The sequence below is a fragment of the Lutra lutra genome, chromosome 4 (assembly GCF_902655055.1).
Source record: "Lutra lutra chromosome 4, mLutLut1.2, whole genome shotgun sequence".
Classification (NCBI taxonomy): Eukaryota; Metazoa; Chordata; class Mammalia; order Carnivora; family Mustelidae; genus Lutra; species Lutra lutra.
Genome location: NC_062281.1, coordinates 91,524,791 through 91,551,946, shown reverse-complemented (window position 1 = coordinate 91,551,946; position 27,156 = coordinate 91,524,791). Strand labels below are relative to the sequence as shown.

At 41.3% G+C, this 27,156-nt stretch overlaps 1 protein-coding gene across 13 annotated transcripts in view; it reads right to left on the bottom strand.

Moving 5' to 3' along the window:
* The window catches only part of LOC125099194 (myomegalin-like), a 53,529-nt gene that overhangs the window by 3,969 nt on the left and 22,404 nt on the right, over window positions 1-27,156 (bottom strand). For 3 of the 13 annotated variants that reach the window (XM_047728586.1, XM_047728583.1, XM_047728584.1), the window contains 5 exons: window positions 19,667-19,791; window positions 19,335-19,551; window positions 6,589-6,824; window positions 5,413-5,464; window positions 4,411-4,598 (listed from right to left, as the gene is read on the bottom strand). In XM_047728586.1, coding sequence (XP_047584542.1) covers window positions 4,411-4,598; window positions 5,413-5,464; window positions 6,589-6,824; window positions 19,335-19,453 — 595 coding nt within the window. In that variant the 5' untranslated portion in view covers window positions 19,454-19,551; window positions 19,667-19,791. Of the gene's footprint in view, window positions 1-4,410; window positions 4,599-5,412; window positions 5,465-6,588; window positions 6,825-19,334; window positions 19,552-19,666; window positions 19,792-20,686; window positions 20,757-20,790; window positions 20,836-27,156 lie in introns of those variants that run through there. The other 10 variants (XM_047728591.1, XM_047728589.1, XM_047728582.1 and 7 more) reach the window with 8 other exon arrangements.

Genomic DNA, 27,156 nt, shown 5'->3' with positions numbered 1-27,156 from the left:
TTAAAAAAATGAATACAGTAATCCCTGGACTGAAGACTAGAGCAGATACCAGAACTCAAGCACAGGCAGTGATTTCTCTGACTCCGCCATAGTAACATTATTCAAGATACGTCTCCTTTAGCAAGGGAAACAAAAGCAAAATTAAACTATTGGGACTACAACAAAATAAAAAGCTTTCGTTCAGGAAAGGAAAGCTTTAACAAAACAAAACGACAACATACTGAATGAGAATATCTTGCAAATGATATATCCAATAAGGGGTTAATATCCACATATATAAAGAACTTACATAACTCAACACCAAAACCCCCCAAATAATCCAATTAAAAAATGGACATGGAACACAAATAGACGTTTTTTTCAAAGAAGACATACAGATGGCCAACAGACACATGAAAAGATGCTCAAAATCACTCATCATCGGGGAAATGCAAATCAAAACACCAATGAGATACCACCTCTCACCTGTATGAATAGCTAAAATAAAAAACATAAGTGTCAGCGAGTGGGAATGTAGAGGAAAAGGAACCCTCATGCACTGTTGGTAGGAATGCAGGCTGGTGCAGCCACTGTGGAAAACAGTATGGAGGTTCCTTAAAAAATTAAAAAATAGAACTACCAATATGATCCAGTAATTCTACTTCTGGGTATTTACCCAAAAAAAACCCAAAAGCATGAATTTGAAAAGATATATGCATCCCTATGTTAACTGCAGCATTATTTACAGTTGCCAAATTATGGAAGCAAGTGTCCACCCATAGAGGAATGGATAAAGAAGATGTGTATATATACAATGGAATAATACTCAGCCATAAAAAGAATAAAATCTTGCCATTTGTGACAACATGGAAGGAGCTACAGTATATACTGTTAAGTGAAATAAGTTGGTCAGAGAAAGACAAATACTGTATGATTTCACTCATATGTGGAATTTAAGAAACAAAAGAACCAAGGAAAAAAAGAGATAAACAAAACCAGACTCTTAAATATAGAGAACAAACTGGTGGTTGCCAGAGGGGAGGTGATGGGACGATGGGGGAAATAGGTGAAGGGGATTAAGAGTGAACCTATCATGATGAGTGCTGAGAAATGTATAGAATTGTTTTTTGTTTTTATTTTTTGAGAGAGAGAGAGAGAGAGAGGATGGGGGAAAGAGAATCTTAAGAGAATCTTCAGCAAGCTCCGTGCCAAGCATGGAGACCGATGTGGGGCTCAATCTCATGACCCTGAGATCATGACCTGAGCTGAAACCAAGAGTCAGATGCTTAACTGACTGAGCCACCCAGTTCCCAGGCGCACCAGAGAATTGCTGAGTTACACTGTTGTACACCTGAAACTAATATAACTGTATCTGACTATACTTGAATTTTAAAAAAAGGAAAAACAAAGAAGTAGTGGTTAGATGTAGTATTTGATGGTTCCAGTGCATGCACATGAGAAGAACAAAGGCCTCTCTCCTGGCTCCTTCCAGGATTCCCAGTGCTGGAATGATCCCAGGGAGGAACTGCAGAAATGTCTCCTCCAGTAGTAGAACTCACTGCCCCTCTTAGAAATCATGAGATGAAGGAGATGAAGCATTTTGCTGGTCTGTGAACAGGTAATATACTCACCCTTCATGAGACCGTTCTATATTGGGGATTGTTAGAGGAGGAAGAGAAAGGGAAAATGGCTTCCATTAATAGCCAACGTGCAGAGAACTTAAACAGGTTGATGCTACTGGTGCCTCCCTCTTCTCCTGTCTCCTACTCTGGATGCCTACTGAGGCTGAGGGAGTCTCGGAAGATGGCAGGTGGTGATTTGGATCCCACCCAGAATGGCTCACGAGACTGTAAAAATAATTCTTAAATATAGCTTAGATTGCCTGACTCCTGTCCAAAGAATGACTCGTTTTCTTCTGCATGGGGGATTGCAGAAGCAAAAATATATGGCACCAATGATGCTATGAGAACCTGGCTATGCCCTTTGCTGTCTCCCTTTGCGAAAAAAACCCCTCCTGGGTAGCAGGGCCATAATTCAGCTAAAAATATGAGTCAGCTCCCTTTCAAGGATTATTACCAAGGGCCACAGAGTAGGCAATTTCTCCTCTGAGAAGATAGGAGTGAATCCTTAGTTCCCTTCAACCAACTCAAGTTCCTCTAAGGAACTGTGCACTTAAGTCAACATCTGGTAGATCTTCTCCTTCCATTATGGATGGCATTACCTAATAACCGATTAATTAACATCACTGTGAAAGAAAGAAGAAGGTAAACTACATAAGCCTTTAGCACAATGCCCGACAATGTAGGCACTCAACAAAAAGGTGATTCCCAGCTCCTTCCAAACCTCCTTTATCCCCTCTCCAGAAAACCCACTTACTCTCAGCCAAGGCTACAGGAGGTCCAATCCATCAGTAATAGTGGCCAGCCTTCTCATGTCCCGGTCTCCCCCGGCCACACAACATGGAAAATATGCCCTACACTGTACACAGAAAGCAATGGGGAACAGCCTCTTGCCAGGATAATTCTGCCTCACAAGGGAAGCTTCCACATCAATCACACTTTTTGTTAAATACTCTAGAAGTTTTGGCTCAAAAAAGCAAAGGAGGAGCAAGTGATAAGCCATTGCCCCTCTGAGAGGATAATGACTTCCGATGGAAAAAAGAAGGGCTTCCGTCTCCCTCAGAAAAGCTGGTGGTGGTGGATAAGAAGGCCAATGCCACCCCAGAGGCCACATCTCCGGTGTGACCATTCCTACCAGTCATGGCAGGAACTGCAGGTGAGGGGAAAGTGTGTCTGCCTCTCTGCCTCTGTCTCTCAGGGTAGCAATGAGGAGGAAGCAAGTGCCTTTGGGCAACTGAGTTCAGGGATGTGGGTAAAACTCCATGGGCCCATTGGAGGAGGTCATGTACATAGCAAGGGCAGCCCATATATTTATAAATTCTTGGATGAAAGTGCAATGTGTATAGGATCTTTTCTCACGTGCAGAGTGTCACAAAGAGTGGAGTGGAGCAAACACTAGCTCCAGAAACCCAGCAAAAGAGGTGTGGGAAGAGTGACTGCCTCCCTGCTCCGTCCCTGGCTGCTCAGGCCACAGTGCAGGGGACCGTCTGAGCTTTCGTGTTGTGCAGGCTCAAGGTGAATGGCACCCCCAGCTGGGCGCTCTTCCCTAAGTTCCCTGACTTCGTTGAGCCTCTGTCCTCGGCTGTGTTGTAAAATTGGGATACCACCACCTACCTGAGAGATTGGTTGGTTGTGCCGATTAAATGAGGCAAGAGATGTAAAGTAGTCAATAATGTGAGCATTAAATGTGTGCTCAATAAATGTAAACTCCTCTCTTTCCTTGGTTCTTTTTTTTTTTTTAAAGATCTTATTTATTTATTTGGCAGACAGAGATCACAAGTAGGCAGAGAGGCAGGCAGAGAGAGAGAGAGGAGGAAGCAGGCTCCCCGCTGAGCAGAGAGCCAGATGTGGGGCTCTATCCCAGGACCCTGGGATCATGACCTGAGCCAAAGGCAGAGGCTTTAACCCACTGAGCCACCCAGGCACTCCTCTTTCCTTGGTTTCTATCGTCCTGGGAGAAACACTATGTTGCTCTCGTCCTCAGGGTAAAATGAGAAGCAGGAATAGTACCAGGTGAAACCTACTATGGTTTATTCATTGCCTAAAACAGTCAATTCAGGGGGAAAAAATCAGATCTAGCCAGAGGCAAAGGATAGTTTCTCGGTGTTGTCCTCACTGGGATTTGCTTGCTATAGTTCCCTAAAAATAGAAATGCTTTTCCTGGGAGGGAAATTAAAGAAAAACTGACCAGGAAAAAATAAAGGTTTGATTTTAAATGTACTCTCCTCCTCCTACCCCCCACCACAGCTACCCAAAGCCCCTGCTTGGGGGATTCTGGGGAGGGGCAGGCTGGTGATGGAATCAGCCTGAACCCAAGACACGTCCCAGTTAATGAAGGTTCAGAGGACATTGTGGCTGAATTATTAGAATGATGGATGGGCTCTGCAAATCCACAAATGATAAAGAATATTTAGTGGCAAACAGAAAATAGGAACCTTGACTATTTACCCCAAGGATTTCAAGATCAGAGGCCCAATGTGAGTGAAGTTCATGCCCATGATGTGAAAGGTGACATGACTGGGTTACAATGATAAGGGAGTGCTTGCCCCTTCCTCTTCCCAACTCATGATTCCTCCCCTCAAGTCCAACACCATGTATGTGCCAGAGAGGGTCTGGTGGCTGAGGACGTGTGGGACTAGGAATGGAAAACAACCACCTGACACCCCTGGGGCCTATGCTTGGAACTGAGTCCTGGGCCTGTGCTCTCCAGGGACATCAGGGTGGATCTGCAGGGCCTGGCTGCAAAGATACCTGCTTTTGGTGTAGACAAAGGAGCAAGCACCTAGCAACTGGACACGGTCTGGGTGCTCACCGGTCACATCCACTGAAGGGAATGCTTCTGGCTCTTCGTGAAGCAGGGAGGTGCTGCTGGAGGACGGATGGGCAGCAGACTGGCCACGGTTGCTGGAGTGTATCTGGGGCAGAGTCTGGGGCTGGGCCTCCTGCATGGTCCTTAGGACTTCCGTCACTTTACCCTTCATATGCTTCTCCCTTAAGATACTGGTAGGGTAAGAAAGAGGAAAAATAAAGGTCACCTGAATGACATGGCTGTAACGATCTGGTGGCTCAAAGGACAAGTCAAGGAGACTGTTCCTTAGGAGGAGAAGCCAAACAGTTCATTTTTGTCTGGAAGTGGAGAGTGGGGAGCAGGGGAGAACAACAGTGGCTCAGAGCCTTGGCCACAAACATCCCGAGGAAGAGAGAAGACCCATTCAGCCCTTTCAATAATGCTCCTGGCTCTTTTACAAGACAACCAGAGCTCTTTGAAGGTTTGACACACTCCGTGAACAATGATGCTTTCAGTAATATTTGCTGTGGCCCATTTAAAACTGCTTCCAAGGCAATGTGGCCTCCCAGGTGTCTTGTAGTTTCTCGGCCTTCCCGAAATACTGTCATACAGTGAAAAGCTTTTTCTTCTTTTGTGAGGAAAATGTGTAGCTATTTAACATCTGCCAGCACCTCTGGGGTCACCATGGAAAAAACCAGATACAATTTCACTCTGGTCTTTAAAGATCTAGGGGAAATCAGAGGGGGTCCCTGAGGACTCAGGAGACTCACAAGACTGGGTAGTTAGGTTAGAGCAGGTCAGTATCGCTAAATTGATGAACTAATAGAGAATGGGACCAAAATAATAATAAATTAAAAAAATAGGAAACATGACAACTTCATCACTAGGGACACGTAATGATTTGATATTATAATCAGCCATTTGCTTTTTGTGGGGTGTAAGAGCTCCGGCTTTGAGTTTCTGTCCCTTACTTCTAAATCCTTCATCAGATTATATGATCTACAGCCCCTGAAAATTGGGAGTTACCTGAGGGTTCGCAGCATCTGTCTTGCTTGATTCTTCTCACTTGTACAGTCATCTGAAAACCAGATTCAAAAAGGACTAGTTATAATTTAAGCAGGTCTCATTCCTCAGATTACAGAAAGACACTGACTTTTCTCTGGGATCAGATGTGACTACTTGATTTTCCAGTCCAGGATACTCTGAATTTTCTCAGGAGACATTGGGTTGAGACTTTGGAGAACTTACCTGACAGGCTTTCCTAACTTTCCAGAACTTACTCACCACAGAGATCATCACTTCTTTTTGCTTTGTCCTAGGTCGGAGTCAAAAGCTAAAAATGTCATTTTTCCTACAGGCCATGAGACACTTGTCCAGAGACCTCTGGACCACTCTAACCAGAGTCTCCAGGTCCTGCCAAAAGGCTGGGTTTTGGCCTCACATCTGTATACCCTGTCACAGCTTTCATGCAGAATCTACTCCTGTCTCTGTAGGGGTGACAGACATCCCTGTCCTGCCTCTGATCTGGTATCAGAAACCCACACAGTGACCTCAAGCCTGCTCTTACTATGTGCCCTCAGGTGCTCTAGGGAATATTCTATGAAAAAGGCACCTGAAACTAAATTTCCCACCACCAGGTTGTAGTACATACAGTATCTAAACCATGCCCAAATCAGCATGATTCTTTTATCATTTTTTGAAATGCACTGATTAATATTGCTGATTTGATCCTTAGAACAATCATGCTGGTATTACTTGACCTAATTTTTTTAGGTGAGAAAACAGAAATCAAGAGAAGTATGAATGTGTCCAGAACTAGCAATGAACACATACAGACTAGAGCCATGGTCTTCAGATCCTAATTCAGCGCTCTGTTCACAGCAACTAGCTGCCCCCATTCTACCTATCTTGCTGCCAGTTAGTTTCAGATAAATGCTATCACCCCCCCAGAGATGTTTTTTGCCCTAGCAACCACATTCCACGAGAGATAAAGGAGCTGGTGATCATCCTGGCATCCCCATTCCTGTGTGATTCTCTTCATTGTTCCTCTCCAGCCAGTCCTGACTCCACCATGGTTCCAAGATGGTCATTACAAAGCAGGACATCAGATTGAAAAGTCACTTATAGATGAGTTTGGGCTTGTCTGAGGCTGGGGTCCTTGGGAGGGACTGAAGATCCTCCTGAGCCCTGGGACCAGCTTACCTGTGCTGAATTTGCTGGCAAGGCTCTCTGCCAGCAGGCTCCCCTTGGTCAGCTGCTCACGGAAGTGCTGTTCCATGTAGCGGTCAACTTTATTGCTGCTAAGGAGCTCCTCAAAGGTTTTCACCGTATTCCTGACATGCTGGATGAGAAGGGAAGAGAAAGCTCTCCCCATCCTCATCTTTTGCCTTAGGTGGGTCAACTCTCGAGCCTGATCCTGGATCAAGGAACGGTATTTCCTAAAGTGGGAAAGAAACAGTAAATAGGAAAAGAGGTGACTGATAGGGTATGGTCTTCTAAGTACCTACTTCAGCAGAAGGTACTTAGAGAACTTCACCCCAAAATCCCCTACACTGAATTATATAGCACATGTTTCATGACCTGAATGTGGTAAAGGGAATGAAGAAAGGAATACAAAGCTTTCTTTTTATTTATTTATTTATTTATTTATTTTTTTAAAAGATTTTATTTATTTATTTGACAGAGAGAAATCACAAGTAAGCAGAGAGGCAGGCAGAGAGAGAGGAGGAAGCAGGCTCCCTGCTGAGCAGAAAGCCCGATGCGGGGCTTGAACCCAGGACCTGGGATCATGACCTGAGCCGAAGGCAGTGGCTTAACCCACTGAGCCACCCAGGCACCCCACAAAGCTTTCTTCTGCTTGGAAGATCTCTTCCAAACGTGTCTTTCCCCAGCCCCACTTCTGAAAATGGAACCAGACTTTCTTCTCTAGTTCTGCTTTCAGATCTGCTCCCAGTCGCTCTTTTTGGTTTATAAACCATCTCAATACAGTAAACAAAGCCAGGCATTAATTGGAAAGTTGAAAGGAAAAACCATCATCTGAGAAAAGGAACCACTTGTTCCAGGCAACAGGATTCTTCCATCACCAGGATGGACCTATCTGTGTCTTTCCTGTAGACAGCCAAGGCTCCATGGGTAGGACATCTTCAGGCTCCTTTAATTTAACCACTGTATTCTGCCACTTCTGTATGCTCCAGCGTAACTAACCAGCACAGTGTTTTGCTTACAGTATTCAGAAGAATGATCTGAAAAATGACTTCCAAAAAAATGACGTGAACTAACTTCATATCCCATAATATCCTGGCCAACATGGCGACTATTTGTTATAGAGGAGAGTAAAAGAGGAGGTTTTAGTTCATCTTGTTCCTGAGAGAGGCAGCATGGCTGGATGGATGAAGAGGAAGCAGCAAGCCCAGATTGTAGGCCCAGGGTGCTCCCTTTACCCTCCTGCTGCAAACTTGGGAAGTCACTTTACTACTCTGTGCCTCAGTTTCTTCATCTGCAAAGTGAGGGTAATGACCACTTGCCTTTTTAGAAATGTGATCGAGATTGAACTTTATTTTAAATGTTGGGATGAGTAGAGCAATGCCAGTAATGCATTTGTCTTATCAAAAAGAAGACAGTTTATCACTCATGACTTTGGTAATGGTGAATTTATCAGACCAACTTGACATCCCTTGTGCTTCTGTAGGTGTGCTAGAGCGGAACCAAGGACTTCCAGTTTCACCCGTTTTTCTTGGAGACTCTGAGCCAGCAGGGTGTACAGGGGCTAGTGGTTTCCTGAGAAGCTGAAATTTGCCTGAGGCCCCAGTCACTGGTTTAGAACAGGGAATCCAGGCATTAGAAGGAGCCAGAATGGGGATCAGACAGGTCATCCCCCAGGTAGCATCAGATCCTTTTGAACCTTTTAAACCATGTTATACTTTATTCATATTTCTTTCTTCTTTTTTTTTTTTTCCTAGAATTTAGTTATTTGACAGACAGATCACAAGTAGGTAGAGAGGCAGGCAGAGAGTGGGAGGGGGGAGCAGGCTCCCTGCTGAGCAGAGAGCCTGATGCTGGGCTCGATGCAGGGTTCGATCCCAGGACCTGAGATCATGACCTGAGCCGAAGGCAGAGGCTTTAACCCACTGAGCCACCCAGGCGCCCCTTATTCATATTTCTGACCAATGTTTCTAATATCATTAGGCAATGGCTGGTTCTAGAGTAAGAGCGCTTTCAGAGCTGGGAGTATTTTAGTCATCTTATATACACAGCCAAACCCAGAGGAGGCTCTCAGTAAACATTTCTTCCAGTTATGGGAAACAGAATCCTTACAAACCTCCACTCAGCTCTCACTGTGTTCCTGTCCTAAATGTCCTCTCAGGGATCCTATGCATTTTCCATTAACGCAGAAAACCCTTAAGAAAGATCCTGTACTCACTTGGGGAGCTCTATGAAATGGGAATGTCCTCTAAGACTTGCAGGATATTGTTAGTCCTGGGTCTCTGACATTTCCTAGTTAGCTTCTTCACTCTAGGCACAATACTCAAGAACCTCTTCTTTGGAAAACAAGTAGGAGGAAGCATTTACTGAAATTAAATGGGCTTTACAGAATTCTCCTGTGTTGGGACTTCCTGACTATCCTAAACCTTTTACGTTGTTTGTCAGGAATGTAATAATCAGGTTCAGGGAGCCCTTAACTCAAGAAAAGGAAGGGAAAAATAGCGCTAAAGACTATTATAGCTTACAATTGCATCCAAAGACCAGGATATACCCAAATTGTTTATAAAGGTAGTGTAGCCACTAAATTTACAGAATTTTAGCAGCCGCTAAAATTACAGAACTTTCCCTGAAACTTGTTCAGGAAAATGAATTAAATTTACAGTTTCTTCATGCTGTAGAAAGTTTGCCAAACACAGCATACACACCATTTCTCAGCTAGTAGACATTTTTGTGAGATTCTACTCTTGTCTCCTCAGTATTCTTTCCAGCAACTCTTTTTTTTTTAAGATTTTATTTATTTATTTGAAAGAGAGAGAGAGAGCACAAGGTGGGGGGGGGAGGGAGAAGCAGGCTCCCTGCTGAGCAGGGAGCTGGATTCCTGCGACTCTTTAAATCCTGCTACTCTCCTATCCTTACATAACAGAGGAGAGACTCATAACCGTTGAGTTGATCTCAAATCAAACTCCCAAATTAGATTTACAATAAACCCTATTAAATGCTAATCCAGATTTAGTACTCTGCCTTGATATCTCCTATGCCAAAAATTCTGAAGGAAAATATCAAGCCAAACCTGCTGTCATGACACAACATGAGTTTTCAGGAAGGGGAGCCCTTTCTTTACTTAATTCAGCCCAACCTGCAGAGGTGTTGGTTCTCATTTGGGCCTCTAAATTGACAAAAGAAAAAACTGCAAATATTTATACCAATAGCAGGTATGCCTTCAGAGTAGTTCATGATTTGGTATGCTCTGGAAACAAAGTTTTTTTTCTTTTTTTCTTTTCCTTCCAAGTAGTTTCTATACACAACGTGGGGCTCAAACCCACAACCCTGAGATCAAGAGTCATGTGCCCTAACATTGAACCAGCCAGGTGCCCCTGGAAAGAGAGATTTTCAACATCAAATGGTACAGCTATAAAATAGGATCTCAGGTTGCTGACCTTCCCTCTACATTATTAGTGTCCTCACAAGTTGCTATCACAGAAATTGAGGCTCATACCCTCTCATGAGACGCTGAATACCAGGGAAATGCGATAGCTAACTTTCATGCTAAGGATCCCAATGTACCAAAACATTAAATAAATTCCATAAAATGGCCAAGGGATAGATACTAAACCTTTTGGTAAAAGCATTTTCCTGAATTTCCACAACCTATGGTCCACTGTAGGTTCAAGTCAGATTACTTAAAACAATTTGCATACTAGACAAAAAATTGTAAAAGTGGCACCAAGAAGGATGCACATTTATCATAAAAAGAGGACTTTGGAGGGTGCATATGACTGACTCGTGCTTCCTGGATCTCTCAGTTATCACTCTTGCAAGTGCTTCAAGTGACTACCCACCACAGAATTGACTTTACATATTATGAAAAAATATCATGGGTGATTGTTCTAAACTAGCATGATGAGTATATTCAATCATATAAACTGGTTAAAACCATTAAACTAACCCCAGGGACTGCTCCCCAATATCTGGACCATTTGAACATTTTCAGTTATACTTTTTCAACTGTCTCCTTCTATGTGCTATCAATATGTACTTGTGGTGGTATATTTCTTTTCTAGATGGGTAGAAGCATTCCCATGTGGGCAAGCTGATGACACCACAGTAGCAGAGAAATTACTAGAAAATGTTTTCTATTCTGGGCAATCTCAAATGAAATTTCAAGTGACAAGGGGCTCACTTTACCTGGATGGATTATAAAACAACTAAAGAAGGTTGTTCAAGCTTTATGGCCCTATCATTGTCTCTTTCATCCTCAGCCTTTAGGGGAGGTCGAATGTTCCAACGATATTCTAAGATTAAATTTGGCAAATTGACCGAAACCACAGGAGTACCTTGGCCTAAAGTGTTACCCTTAGCCCTTATGACAATGAAGTCAATATCTTTTGGGAAACATAAATTAACACCTTATGAATTTATCACTAGGCAACCCATGCCTTCGATGATAGAACCCCATGCACATCTTGCTCTTGTAAATTCTAATATGACCCAATACTTTAAAGTATGAATGCAATATTCAAAAACTTATATTTAGCAGGTCAAGGAGGCTTTTAGAGACCCTCTGCCTGATGATAACATTATACTTCATACCCTGGAACCTGGAGACTGCAGGTTCTGAAGGAGATATCAGTTAAAAATAGCACTTGTGCCTTGATGAAAAGGGCTCTATCAGCTTCTATTTTTTCACACAGCAGTTAAATTATAGGGCATTGAACTTCGGGTCCATGTCTCTCAACTAAAGAGAACCCCCCCCACTCCTCAATTCTTGGGCTTGTCAATCTATGGCTAACTTCAAATTAAGGATTTCCAGGAAAAACAATCTTCCCTTGAAGCAGAAACAAGGCAAAAGTGGATAGCTTACACCCAAGACCACTGAAAAAGTTTCTGCTAGATCGCTTATCTTTTTCCAGGACCCATTTTTATAACAATTATCATGATATTACTGCTCTACAAACTAACACAGGACATTTACAGTCATGTTCCCTTTTCTGTTAGGGATTTTCTCTACTCACTAAGGCCTACCATTCAATGCATACCTTCCTTTACTAAGCAAAATGATTGTTAGTGTATACCTGCTTACATGCTCAGGAACACTCTCAGTGAATATTAGAACCAACTCCAGAACCATGCTTGGATGGCAGGAAAGTGGCTTTACAAAAAGGGTTGATATCCATCCCTTGGCCATTTAACTAATACTTATGGCCAATTAATCTGGTATTGGGAGGAAGCTTGGAAGCCATAGGATAGCCCATAACCACTGCAAACTGCATTGCTGGAAATTTGTTCCTATGCATAGGAATGGCATTGGACCTAATTTAGGTTTGTTCTAGACTCACTCTATAATCACATACTTTGGTTTGACTCAAATGCTGAAAATTGGGCTTCTATATATAACAACACAGATTTTTTAAAAAAAACATTTTATTTATTTATTTGAGAGAAGAGAGAGACAGTGAGAGAGAGCATGAGCGAGGAGAAGGTCAGAAGGAGAAGCAGACTCCCCATGGAGCTGGGAGCCTGATGCGGGACTTGATCCCGGGACTCCAGGATCATGACCTGAGCTGAAGGCAGTCACTTAACCAACTGAGCCACCCAGGTGCCCAACAACACAGATTTTAAAATAGATAATGACAATGATACTTTTGATTATGCTATAAGGAAAATACTGAATCCAAACTTAGCTTATTTTGCAAAAACAAACAAACAAACAAACAAACAAACAAACAAACATTACCTTGGGCCACTTCTTGCATATGCCTCTGAAACTCATAGATGACATTCTAGCCGTTCTCCCACATTGGAATGAGGCAGTCACTTTAAACCAATCCTCAATCATTAGGAAAACTCTAATGATGTAATCAATCATTGAAAATAACAAACAACCTCTGCATTCTCACTCTATAAGCTGTTATAACAATACACCTCTGAGCCTCATTCCACGGTCAGTTTGAGAGCTCCCAGGGGTAAACTATTTTTATGTGCACAATAAATGCTGACTAATATTTTAGTGGTCTAGTGGTTTCAGTCTTGCTATGTCTAGATTTTTGACACTCAGTTCTCTCTAACTTGATCATTCACACCAACTTTGGCTATGTAGGCACCCCCAACACCTCTCTCTTTCTTCTCATTCTCTTTTTCCAACCAAGAAGATGCTCCTCCTGTCTGCTCTTTCACCTCTGAGATCTCAGGATATAATGTTGGCAGTGTTCCTTGCAAAATACACACATGTACACACACATGTACATGGACATAGACGTGCAAAGGGGGTCAGGGCTTGGTCCTGGCTGCAGTTACTAAATTAATAGATCTTTTAACATCCCAGTCCTTTAAGATGTAGAAAATACTAGTGCAGGAAAAGGCCTCATTTTATTTTACAGATGAAGACATTGAGATCCACAAAGAGTAAGAAATGTATCTGATATATGTAACTAATATATCAATAAAGCTGGAGTGGGAAGAAACACAACTGAGCTCACATCATTAGTTGGTGGAAAAACCATTTAAAAATGTTGGATCTAAACTCTCACTCCAGTGAGAGTTGGATCTAAACTCTCACTCCACTTCTTTATCACCATCAGTATTTTCTTGCTGAGTTTCAGGGGTCTCTGAGATAAACAAGGCTGTTCTACTTTTAAGAGAAGTCCTTTTTCTGGAATACATTTATTTTTCTGGATTCTATAGGTCTATTATTTATTCTCAGTCAGTTTCCCAATAACAAATAATATTTATCACAAGGACAGTTAAAATGTATTTAGGTAGGGATGCCTGGATGGGTTAGTCATTTAAGCACCTGACTCTTGATTTTGGTTCAGGTTATGATCTCAGGGTCATGAGACTGAGCCCTGCATTGGGCTCTACTCTGAGCATGGAATCTGCTTAAGATCCTCTCTCTCCTTCCCCTTCTGCCCTTCCCCCCCACCCCTTGCTCATGCGTGCTCTCATCCTCTCTCTAAAAAAATTTTTTGAGGTAATTTTATTTTAAAAATTTGGTTATTTGAGAAGATCAACAAAATCAAGAAGCCTCTAGCCAGGCTAAGGAAAAAAGAGAGAAGACACAAATTATTAATACCAGAAATAAAAGAAAGGATCACTATAGAGCTGATGGACACTAAAAGAATAATAAAGAAATACTATGAGCCACAAATTTGATGACCTAAATGAAATGGTCCAATTCCTTGAAAAATAAAATCTGCCAAAGTGCTCACAGAAGAAATAAACCATCTGACTAGACCTATGTCTATTAGAGACAGTGAATCGATAATTAATAACCTTCCCGGGGCTAGGCACCCCAGGATGCTTAGTCGATTAAGCATTGGACTCTTGATCTCAGTTCAGGTCTTGATCTCAGGGTTGTGAGTTCAAGCCCCATGTTGGGCTCCACACTGGGTATGGCATCTACTTAAATTTTAAAAAAAAATTAATAACCTTCTAAAACAGAAAGCACCAGGTCCAGATGAGCTCACAATAAATTCTACCAAATGTTTAAGAAAAAAATTATACCAATTCTCTACTGTCTTTCTATAGATTTAGAAGAAGAGGAGATACTTTCCAACTAATTTTGTTGGAATGGCTTAACATTACCCTAATACCAAAACCAAAGGGAAAAAAAAAACCTTACAGAACAATATCTCTCATGAACACAGATACAAAAATCTTCAGCAAAACATTAATAAATTGAATCCAACAATGTGTAAGAGGAATTATGTAATATATCAAGTGAGATTCATTCCAGATATGCAGAGCTGATTTCAATATTTGAAAATCAGCTGATGTAATTTGTCCCATCACAGGCTAACGAGGAAAAAACACATGATCATATTAACAGATGCAGATAAAGCATTTGACAAAATCCAGCACCCATTCATGATTAAAAAAAAAAACAACAAACTTTCGTTAAACTAGGAATACAGGGGGAAATTTCCTCAACTTGATAAGGAATATTTACAAAAAACAAACAGCTAGCATCATACTTGGTGGTAAGAAACTATAAGTTTTTTTGTTTAAGATTTACAAAAAAAATTTATTTAACAGACAGAGATCACAAGTAGGCAGAGAGGCAGGCAGAGAGAGAGGAAGAGAAGCAGGCTCCCTGTTGAGCGAAGAGCCCAATGTGGGGCTCAATCCTAGGTGGGGCTCAATCCCAGGACCTTGGGATCATGACTGGAGCTGAAGGCAGAGACTTTAACCCACTGAACCATCCAGGTGTCCCAAGAAACTATACTCAGATCAGAAACAAACTGAGAGTGTCCCCTCTCACTACTCCTTTTAAGCATCATATTGGAAGTCCTAGACTATGCAGTAAGACCAATAAAATAAATAAATAAATAAATAAATAAATAAAAGGTTTATAGATTGGAAAGGAAGAAATAGTTAAACAGTCTTTGTTGCAAATGGCGCAATTGTCTATGTAGAAAATCTGAAAGGATGACAAAAAACTCTTGAAACTTGAAAGGGATTAAAGTCAGGTTGCAGAATACAAGGTTAATATACAAAAATCCATTGCTTTCCTGTATACCAGCAATTATCAGGTGAAATCTGAAATTGAAAACAGTACCATTTACATTAACATCTCCCAAATGGGATATTTATGTAAAAATCTAACAAAATATGTGTAAGATCTAAATAAGGAAAATGAGAACTGATGAAAGAAAATCAGAAAGAACTAAATAAATGGAGAGATAGATATTCCATGTTCATGGATAGGAAGCTTCAATATTGTCAAGATGTCAGTTCTTTCCAACTTCAATCCAAAGATTCAAAGCAATCCCAGTCAATATCCCACCAAGTTACTTTGTGGATATTGAAAAACTGATTCTCAGATTTATATAGAGAGGCAAAGGAACCAGAATATCCAAAAAAGAACAGAGTCACATGACTGATACTACTGACTTCAAGACGTACTGTAAAGTTATTAGTAATCAAGAAAGTGTAATATTGGTGAAAGAATGAACAAACTGGGGTGCCTGGGTGGCTCAGTGGGTTAAGCCTCTGCCCTTAGCTCAGGTCATGGTCTCAGGGTCCTGGGATCGAGCCCCGCACTGGGCTCCTTGCTCAGCAGGGAGCCTGCTTCTCCCTCTCCCTCTGTCTGCTTACTTGTAATCTCTCTCTGTCAAATAAATAAATAAAATCTTAAAAAAAAAAAAAGAATGAACAAACCAATGGAACAGAATGGACAGCCCAGAGGCAGACCCACCAAAATATAGGTGACTGATCTTTGGCAAAGGAGCAAAGGCAACACAATGGAGAAAATATAGTCTTTCAACAAATGGTGCCGGACAACTGGACATCCATATGCAAAAAAAAAAAAAAAAAAAAAAAAAAAGAACCTAGACAAGATTTAAATCCTTCACAAAAATTAGCTCAAAATACATCATAGATGGGGCGCCTGGGTGGCTCAGTGGGTTGGGCCGCTGCCTTCGGCTCAGGTCATGATCTCAGGGTCCTGGGATCGAGTCCCACGTCGGGCTCTCTGCTCGGCGGGGGGCCGGCTTCCCTCTCTCTCTGCCTGCCTGTCTACTTGTGATCTCTGTCTGTCAAATAAATAAATAAAATCTTTAAAAAAAAAATACATCATAGAACTAAATGTTAAATACATAATATAAAAGTCCTAAAAGATAAACAAAGCAGAAAGTCTAAATGATCTTCAGTTTAATAAGGACTCTTTAGATACAAATACGAAAAGCACAATCCATAAAAGAAATAATAATCTGGACTTGATTATAATGAAAAACTTTTGCTCTGTAAAAGACATGGTCAAGAGAATAAGAAGACAAATCATAGACATGGAGAAAACATTTGCAAAATACATATCTAATAAAGAGCAATTCTCAAAAATATACAAGGAACTCCCCAAACTCAACAAAAAGAAAATGAATGGGGGTGCCTGGGTGGCTCAGTCAGACAGTTAAGCATATGCCTTTGGCTCAGGTCATGATCCAGAGTCCTGGAATTGAGGCTGCTCAACAGGGAGCCTCCTTCTCCTCCTCCCTCTGTCCCTCCCCCCACTCATCTTCTCTCTCTCAAATAAACAAATAAAATCTTACAAAAAAAAAAAAAAAAAGAAATGAACAAGCCAATCAAATAATGGGGAAAAGACCTGAGCAGACATCAAAGAAGATACACAAATGGCAAATAAGCATATGAAAAGATGCTCAACATCATAGGTGAGTATGGAATTGCAAATTAAAACAATGAGCACCACATATTAGAATGGTAAAAATCTGGAACATTGATAGCACCATATACTAGTGAGGATGGGGAGCAAAAGATCCTCTCATCATTGCTGGTGGAAATGCAGAATGCTACAGCCACTTGGGAAGACAGTTTTGTGGTTTCTTACAAAATTAAGCGTACTATTAACATATGATCCAGAATTGTGCTCCTCACTATTTATTCAAATGAGTTGAAAACTTGTGTCTATGTAAAAATCTTACACAATGCTTATAGCAGCTTTACTCATAATTGCCAAAATTTGGCAGCAATCAAGATGTCCTTCAGGAGGTGAACTTATAAATAAATGGGCACATCCAGAAAATGTAATATTATTTAACACTAAAGAGAAAGAAGCAATAAAACCATGAGAAGACATTAAGGAATCTTAAATGTGTATTACTAAATGAAAGGACCCAATCTGAAAAAGCTATATAGGGTATGATTGTAACTAGATCATATTTTGGAAAAGGCAATGCTGTGCAGACTGTAAAAAGACCAGTGGTTGCCAGGGATTAGAAGGAAAGGAGGGGAGTGGGCGTCTGGGTGGCTCATTGGGTTAAGACTCTGCCTTCCGCTCAGGGTCCTGGGATGAAGTCCTACATCCTGCTCTCTGCTCAGCAGGGAGCCTGCTTTCCCTTCTCTCTCTGCCTGCCTCTCTGCCTACTTGTGATCTCTTTCTCTCTGTCAAATAAATAAATAAAATCTTAAAAAAAAAAAAAGGGAAGGAGGAATGAGTAGGCAGAGCACAGAGTATTTTTTTTAAGATTTTATTTATTAATTTGACAGACAGAGATCACAAGTAGGCAGAGAGGCAGGCAGAGAGAGAGGGGGGAAGCAGGCTCCCCACAGAGCAGAGAGCCTGATGCTGGGCTCGATTCCAGGACCCCGGGATCATGACCTGAGCCGAAGGCAGAGGTTTTAACCCACTGTGCCATCCAGGCGCCCCGCACAGAGTATTATTTTTAAGGCAACGAAGAGTCATTCTATATGTTACTCTAATGGTGGATACACACATATCATTATACTTTTGTCAAAAGTACAAAAGAATGTATAACACCAAGAATGAATCCTTGTGTAAACTATGGACTTGGAGTGATAATGATGTGTGAATATATGTTCATTGATTGTAACAGATATACCATTCTGGGACAGCATGTTGTTGGGGCGGGGGGAAGCTATGCATGTGTGGAGATGGGGGAGTGTTGGGGGGATATACGGAAACTTTGTAGTTTCCACTCAATTTTGCTTTGAATTTAAAACTGCTCTAAAAACAAAGCCTTTTTTAAAAAAGAATAATTATGCGATATAAATTTTTAAAATGTATTTGACAAAGTGGATGTAGACTTTGTAAATTAAGATTCCAAGTTTCTCATATTACTTCTGCCAAAGGCTGCAACTTTAATCAAGCAACCATATTTTGGGCCTGAATGTTCTCTGGTCTGAAATGAGGAAACAAGATGAACTGATTTTAAGATTATTTTAGCTCTAATGTTCTTCTCTGGGTCAGTGAAATTTGAGTGGTTCATACTGACAGTGACCCAATGAAGCATGAAGCAGAATTTTATCACCTTCAGAGCTGTGCCCAACCTCTAAGCAAGTTACTTATGATGTGGCATGTCAATAACTGGTGTTCACAGGTAACTGTATAATGGATTAACTCCATATTATTTTAATGCCTTCAAAAAATTGTAAGCAAACTGGGCCTCCTGGGTGGCTCAGTTGGTTAAGTGTCATGATCCCAGGGTCCTGGGACTGAGCCCCAGGTCATGCTTCCTGCCCAGTGAGGAGTCTGCTTCCCCTCTCCTGCTTCCCCTGCTTGTGCTCTCTCTCTCTCTTTCTTGGTCAAACAAACACACAATGACTTTTTCAAAAAGCTGTAAGCAAACAGCCATTAAAAACACTGACAAATGTAGCCAACAGGCCATTATTTGGCAATTTCCTGTGCTTATTTCAAGACCTGAACTTATCATGATTGCCATTCCAGAAACCAGGGACAAATCTGATTGTCCTGGAATCTCCTGAGATAACAGGAGATTCTTAGGTGCTCTCATCAGTGCAGAAAAGAGACATTACTGATGTGACTGGAAGAGTTCCATGAAATCCCAATCACCCATTAAGATGGTATATTTGGGGGCTGCCTGGGTGGCTCAGTGGGTTAAGCCTCTGCCTTCAGCTCAGGTCCTGATCTCAGGGTTCTGGGATCAAGTCCCACATCAGGCTCTCTGCTAGGCAGGGAGCCTGCTTCCTCCTCTCTCTCTCTCTACTTGTGATCTCTCTCTCTGTCAAATAAATAAAATCTTAAAAAAAAAAAGATGGTATATTTGGTGAATATATATGCATTGTTACTTAGAATAAAACCAACTTTCTCAGGATAATAAAAGTAACTTATAATAAAAAACACTCTAGGCTTTTCTCTAAAGAATTTCCAGAAAGATCTTAGAAAAAGCCCTATAATTAAAGTACAGAGCCTGGATGCAGACCCTGAAAGCTGCTGTGAGAGCAATGATTTAATTCTGACAGTGGAAATCTCTTACCCGCTGTGGGACACAGAGGAGGATCCTGCCTCCTCGGGCTGAGTCTGCTGCCCATCCACTCTCCTCTCAGCAGGTCCCTTTTCTAGGGGTCGCTGCATTCCAGCTTTTAGTTGGAGCATTTTCTCATGAAGAACCTCTTACTGCTTCCTTTAAAAGGAAAGATGGAAGAGATGTGTGTCTGGGTCTCCACAATGGCCAGGCTTTCCTCTAAAGGTACCTAGAGGAATCAAAACAAAATTATGGTTTATAGAGTTGGGTTACTAAAGAGGATCCCATAGGAGAATAAAGGAAGGTAGGGGAGAACCTACCAGGAGGTAAAAGATGACACCTACAATGTGCCCCCTTGAGGAGTTCCTCCTCAGCCATGAGGACCCTGGTTACTCATTTGGTTGGAGGAAGGATATAGCAAGTAGGGGGAGATGGTGCTGTGAGGAGGTAGAGGAAGGTCCAGAGGTGTCTTAGGTTAAAACAAACAAGGAAACAATGAAATAAGCAAATGAAGGGCGCTTGGGTGGCTCAGCCAGTTAAGTGTCTGCCTTCAGGTCATGATCTCAGGGTCCTGGGATCAAGCTTCATGTCAGGCTCTCTGCTCAGCAGAGAATCTCCTTCTCTTCTCACTCCCTTTGTTCTCCCTTCTGCTTCCCTCAAATAAATAAAATCTTAAAAAAAATAAACAAATGAAATCAAATGGGTTTTAAACTGAGTAAGAGTTGAGTATTTTTTTTAAAAGATTTTATTTATTTATTTGACAGAGAGAGATCACAAGCAGGCAGAGAGGCAGGCAGAGAGAGAGGAGGAAGCAGGATCCCTGCTGAGCAGAGAGCCCGATGCGGGGCTCGATCCCAGGACCCTGAGATCATGACCTGAGCCGAAGGCAGCGGCTTAACCCACTGAGCCACCCAGGCGCCCCGAGTTGAGTATTTTTTTAAAGATTTTATTTATTTATTTAGAGCACATGTGAGTTGGGGGAAGGGGAAAGGGAGAGGGAGAGGGAGAGAATTTCAAGTAGACTCCATGCAAAGCACAGAGACCAACATGGGCCTCAATCTCATGACCCTAAGGTCATGAGCTGAGCCAAAATCAAGAGTCCGTTGCTTAACTGACTGAGCCACTCAGATGCCCCAAGAGTTGAGTATTTTTTTTAAAGATTTTATTTATTTATTTGATAGAGAGAGATCACAAATAGGCAGAGAGCAGGCAGAGAGAAAGGAGGAAGCAGGCTCCCTGCTGAGCAGAGAGCCCAATGTGGGGCTCTATCCCAGGACCCTGGGATCATGACCTGAGCCAAAGGCAGAGGCTTAACCCACTGAACCACCCAGGCGCCCCAAGAGTTGAGTATTTTTGATTCTTACAGTTGAGATAAAGTTTCCTGGGAGTGTCCCTTCAGAAATCAGAAAGCCTTTATATCACCGACAAGTTTTGAGAGTCATGAAGGGAGAAACAAAATTTGAGATACCACAGGTCAAATCCGAAGTCACTGGGACATCAACAATAGTGCCATGGAAAGGACTCCAGTTTCCATGTCTCAAGTTGTAATCACAGAATTAGAATGTTGGTAGCTACAGAACCTGAGAAAGCGATGCCTTCTGAGGACCTGCCATATACAACACAAGGCTGCCTGTTTCTCCCTAGATGTCTCTATCAGTGGAGACCACCCCTCTTACCAGCCAGTTTTTTTTTTAAAGCTTTTATTTATTTAAGAGAGAGTGAGCAATAGAGCAGGTGAGGGAGCACGAGGAGCAGGGAGAGGCAAAGGGAGAAGCAGGCTTCCTACTGAGCAGGGAGCCCGATGGAGGACTCAATCCCAGGATCCTGGGATCATGACCTGAGCCAAAGGTAGACACTTTGACTGTGAGTTACCCAGGCGCCCCTCTTACCAGCCAGTTTTAATATTTGGGTGCCCTTTTACTGATACTATCAATCAACTTTTTTAAAGTACTCTCTATTCCTAGTGTGGGGCTCAAACTCACCACCCAAAGATCAAGAGTCTCAATCTTACTTTTTTTTAAAATTTAATTTTTTTATTTGACAGAGAGAGAGATCACAAGTAGGCAGAGCGGGGAGGGGGGGAAGCGGGCTCCCCGCTGAGCAGAGAGCCCGATGTGGGGCTTGATCCCAGGACCCTGAGATCATGACCCGAGCCGAAGGCAGTGGCTTAACCCACTGAGCCATCCAGGCACCCCTCAATCTTACTTTTGTACAAAAACCATCAAAACAATATTTTTTCAAGATCTTTATTTTCTTGAAGATAGTTGCAATAAAAAGAATTCTTCTGGCTTTTCCTTCATCAATTTTTTAAAGCCTCTAGTGATTCTTTTCTTGGGGGTGGAGGGGCAGAAGGAGAGAGAGAATCTTAAGTAGGCTCCGCACCCAGCATGAAACCTGATGCAGGACGCAGTCTCACGACCCTGAAATCATGACCTGAGCTGAAGGCAGAGGCTTAACTCACTGAGCCACCCCGGCATCCCTGATGTAATTTATTTGTTAAGTTGATATACTTTAATTTTTAATAATGGTGGATTCCTGTGTGTTCCACAGTCAGCTCTGAGAGCCGGTGCTACCTGCCTGTACTACTGACAGAGTCCTGTCTAGGGCTGAAGAGCCTACAACTTGGGTGGGATGCCCTGGTTAACTGTCTGTGGCTCTGCTCTCAGGCTTGGAGAGGCCAGTAGTAGGACCTGTTGGTGTGACCATGGCCATCTCCACACATCCTTCAAAGGATTTGGAAGAAGATGAAGAAAGGTAGTTTGAAAAACTAATTTTGAAAGTTGTTACTGCTGCCTTATCCTTTCCTAACTCCTAATGGACTGTGTAATGATACTGCCGGGTGGTGTTGGACTGTAAGCCAGCACAACCACTTTGGAAAGATTTTGAGGAGTTCTTCATAAAGTTATACATACACCTATCCTATGACCCAGCAATAGTACTCCTATTTATTTCCCAAGAGAAATGAATGTATATATCCAAAAAGATTTCTACGAAATGATTATAGCAGTGTTATTCATACTAGGCAGAAACTAGAAACAACCCAAATGTCTATCAGAAGGGGAACTGACAAATTTTTCTATTCTGTGGATTACTATTCAGCAATATAAATGATCAAATGACATATGGTCACATGAATAAATCCCTCCAAAACAGTATGCTCAGCAAAGGATGCCTCTGCAAAAGGACAATTTTGAGTATCTAAAATAGCTTTAAAGAAAAGGTTTATTCATTTATTTGAGAGAGTGAGCAGGGGAGGAGCAGAGGGATAGGGAGAGAGTGAGAGAGAATCGTAATCAGGTTCCAGAGCCTGATGCGGGGCTCAATCTTACGACCCTGAGATCATTACCTGAGCAGAAATCAAGAGTCAGATGCTTAACCGACTGGGCCACCCAGGCGCCCCTAAAACATAGCTGTTTTAATGTTCCTGTGAGTTACTCATGTATGATTCCAGGTACATAAAGTCCCAGAACTGGTAGAACAGGCAAAACTAAGTTGTAGTCTAGAAATCAGAAGAGTGGTAGCTTCTTTGAGGTATTGTGAATAGTAATTTACATGAGGAAAATTTAATAAGTTGATGTTCTGTAAAGTTTGGTCTGCACACATCTGTCGAGATTCATCCAATTGTATACTTTACATAGGTGCATTGTTTGTAAATTATATAATAGTAACATATTGTTAGCACAAGAACAAGATTATCTTTTTAAAATTGTTGAAATTACACAAATTGTTTAGCTTTTAGTTACCTCCTGACACATACTTTTTAAAAAGTTTCATGTCTTCTGTAAAATCTAAACAAAAGACTCTAATATAAATTAGAACTTTCATATTTTCTAGACTATGTTAGTGTTGGAGTAGGCAGTTAAGTTAGGTTCTAACAGGATAGCTAGAGCCCAGCAGAGAGTAGTAAGTCATGGCCAGCTATCAGGAAAGTCAGAGGCCTGTCCTGGCAGCAGGCCACAGAAACTGGATCAAACCAGACATGAAGATGGTTGGTGCCACGACAGGAAACCCCTGACCAGATAAGGAGGAAAAGATGAGAAACCCTGCTTCGAAGAAATCCCCACCCCAAGTAATGAATATTCCATTCCTTACTTAACAACTGTCAATAAAAGATTGAAACCCAACCCCGGAGCATATAGCTAGAGCACTCTCCCTCTCTCTCCTTCCCTCTCTCACCTTCCCTCTCCCTCTCTTTCTCTCTAGCTCACCAGCTCTCCTATCCTGAGAGCATATCTTTTAGTTTAATAAACTTTCTTGCTGGTGTTACTTACTCTTCTGCTATGTTGCATGTCTGTCCTTGAATTCTTTCTTGGGACAAGACCAAGCACCTTCAGCAACACCTTTGGGACAGACTGGGTCAACCCAAGGCCCCCAGGGTCTCCCCAGTAAACTTGGCAACACTAGGACTTTACTGATAATTTCATTTGCCCTCCTGTTGTCATTAATTTTATTTCAAATATATTTAAATCACACAGACATTGTAATTATTGCTTGGGACAGTAATATTTATTTGATTTATTTAATTAATAAATATTAACACATATTTAACATATCCAGTATAACAAATATTATCAACAAATATATTAACATAATTATTAATAAATTATCAATAATCACTTAATAATTAATAAATATGTTAACATATAATATTATCACATATTTAACATATCCATTGCTCTTCATTACTTTTTTCATTTCCATGTTTCCCTTGGGATCACTTCTGTCTAAGGAACTATCTTTTGTATTTCCTTTTCTGAAGGTATTCTGCTTATCTGGAAAGGCCTTTATTTCACCTTCACTTTGAAAGATATTTTGTCAGGGATTAAATGTGGATCAAAATGATAGTATTTTAGCCTTTTTTTAAAATTTAATTTTATTTTTTATAAACATATAATATATTTTTATCCCTAGGGGTACAGGTCTGTGAATCTCCAGGTTTACACACTTCACAGCACTCACCATAGCACATACCCTCCCCAGTGTCCATAACCCCACCCCCCTCACCCAACCCCCCTCCCCCCATCAACCCTCAGTTTGTTTTGTGAGATGAAGAGTCACTTATGATTTGTCTCCCTCCCAATCCCATCTTGTTTCATTTACTCTTCTCTTACCCCCTTAACCCCCCATGTTGCATCTCCTCTCCCTCATATCAGGGAGATCATATGATAGTTGTCTTTCTCCGATTGACTTATTTCGCTAAGCATGATATCCTCTAGTTCCATCCACGTCATCGCAAATGGGAAGATTTCATTTCTTTTGATGGCTGCATAGTATTCCATTGTGTATATATACCACATCTTCTTTATCCATTCGTCTGTTGATGGACATCTAGGTTCTTTCCATAGTTTGGTTATTGTAGACATTGCTGCTATAAACATTTGGGTGCACGTGCCCCTTCGGATCACTACATTTGTATCTTTAGGGTAAATACCCAGCAGTGCAATTGCTGGGTCATAGGGTAGTTCTATTTTCAACATTTTGAGGAAACTCCATGCTGTTTTCCAGAGTGGTTGCACCAGCTTGCATTCCCACCAACAGTGTAGGAGGGTTCCCCTTTCTCCGCATCCTCGCCAGCATCTGTCATTTCCTGACTTGTTCATTTTAGCCATTCTGACTGGTGTGAGGTGATATCTCATGGTGGTTTTGATTTGTATTTCCCTGATGCCGAGTGATATGGAGCACTTTTTCATGTGTCTGCTGGCCATCTGGATGTCTTCTTTGCAGAAATGTCTGTTCATGTCCTCTGCCCATTTCTTGATTGGATTATTTGTTCTTTGGGTGTTGAGTTTGCTAAGTTCTTTATAGATTTTGGACACTAGCCCTTTATCTGATATGTCATTTGCAAATATCTTCTCCCATTCTGTCAGTTGTCTTTTGGTTTTGTTCACTGTTTCCTTTGCTGTGCAAAAGCTTTTGATCTTGATAAAATCCCAATAGTTCATCTTTGCCCTTGCTTCCCTTGCCTTTGGCGATGTTCCTAGGAAGATGTTGCTGCGGCTGAGGTCGAAGAGGTTGCTGCCTGTGTTCTCCTCAAGGATTTTGATGGATTCCTTTCTCACATTGAGATCCTTCATCCATTTTGAGTCTATTTTCGTGTGTGGTGTAAGGAAATGATCCAATTTCATTTTTATGCATGTGGCTGTCCAATTTTCCCAACACCATTTATTGAAGAGGCTGTCTTTTTTCCATTGGACATTCTTTCCTGCTTTGTCGAAGATGAGTTGACCATAGAGTTGAGGGTTCATTTCTGGGCTCTCTATTCTGTTCCATTGATCTATGTGTCTGTTTTTGTGCCAGTACCATGCTGTCTTGATGATGACAGCTTTGTATTAGAGCTTGAAGTCTGGAATTGTGATGCCACTGACTTTGGCTTTCTTTTTCAATATTCCTTTGGCTATTCGAGGTCTTTTCTGGTTCCATATAAATTTTAGGATTATTTGTTCCATTTCTTTGAAAAAAATGGATGGTACTTTGATAGGAATTGCATTAAATGTGTAGATTGCTTTAGGTAGCATAGACATTTTCACAATATTTATTCTTCCAATCCAGGAGCATGGAACATTTTTCCATTTCTTTGTGTCTTCCTCAATTTCTTTCATGAGTACTTTATAGTTTTCTGTGTATAGATTCTTAGTCTCTTTGGTTAGGTTTATTCCTAGGTATCTTATAGTTTTGGGTGCAATTGTAAATGGGATGGACTCCTTAATTTCTCTTTCTTCTGTCTTGTTGTTGGTGTAGAGAAATGCAACTGATTTCTGTGCATTGATTTTATATCCTGACACTTTACTGAATTCCTGTACAAGTTCAAGCAGTTTTGGAGTGGAGTCTTTTGGGTTTTCCACATATAGTATCATATCATCTGCAAAGAGTGATAGTTTGACTTCTTCTTTGCCGATTTGGATGCCTTTAATTTCCTTTTGTTGTCTGATTGCTGAGGCTAGGACTTCTAGTACTATGTTGAATAGCAGTGGTGATAACGGACATCCCTGCCGTGTTCCTGACCTTAGCGGAAAAGCTTTCAGTTTTTCTCCATTGAGAATGATATTTGCGGTGGGTTTTTCATAGATGGCTTTGATAATATTGAGGTATGTGCCGTCTATCCCTACACTTTGAAGAGTTTTGATCAGGAAGGGATGCTGTACTTTGTCAAATGCTTTTTCAGCATCTATGGAGAGTATCATATGGTTCTTGTTCTTTCTTTTATTAATGTGTTGTATCACATTGATTGATTTGCGGATGTTGAACCAAACTTGCAGCCCTGGAATAAATCCCACGTGGTCGTGGTGAATAATCCTTTTAATGTACTGTTGAATCCTATTGGCTAGTATTTTGGCGAGAATTTTTGCATCTGTGTTCATCAAGGATATTGGTCTGTAGTTCTCTTTTTTGATGGGATCCTTGTCTGGTTTTGGGATCAAGGTGATGCTGGCCTCATCAAATGAGTTTGGAAGTTTTCCTTCTATTTCTATTTTTTGGAACAGTTTCAGGAGAATAGGAATTAGTTCTTCTTTAAATGTTTGGTAGAATTCCCCCGGGAAGCCGTCTGGCCCTGGGCTTTTGTTTGTTTGGAGATTTTTGATGACTGTTTCAATCTCCTTACTGGTTATGGGTCTGTTCAGGCTTTCTATTTCTTCCTGGTTCAGTTGTGGTAGTTTATATGTCTCTAAGAATGCATCCATTTCTTCCAGATTGTCAAATTTGTTGGCATAGAGTTGCTCATAGTATGTTCTTATAATTGTCTGTATTTCTTTGGTGTTCGTTGTGATCTCTCCTCTTTCATTCATGATTTTATTTATTTGGGTCCTTTCTCTTTTCTTTTTGATAAGTCTGGCCA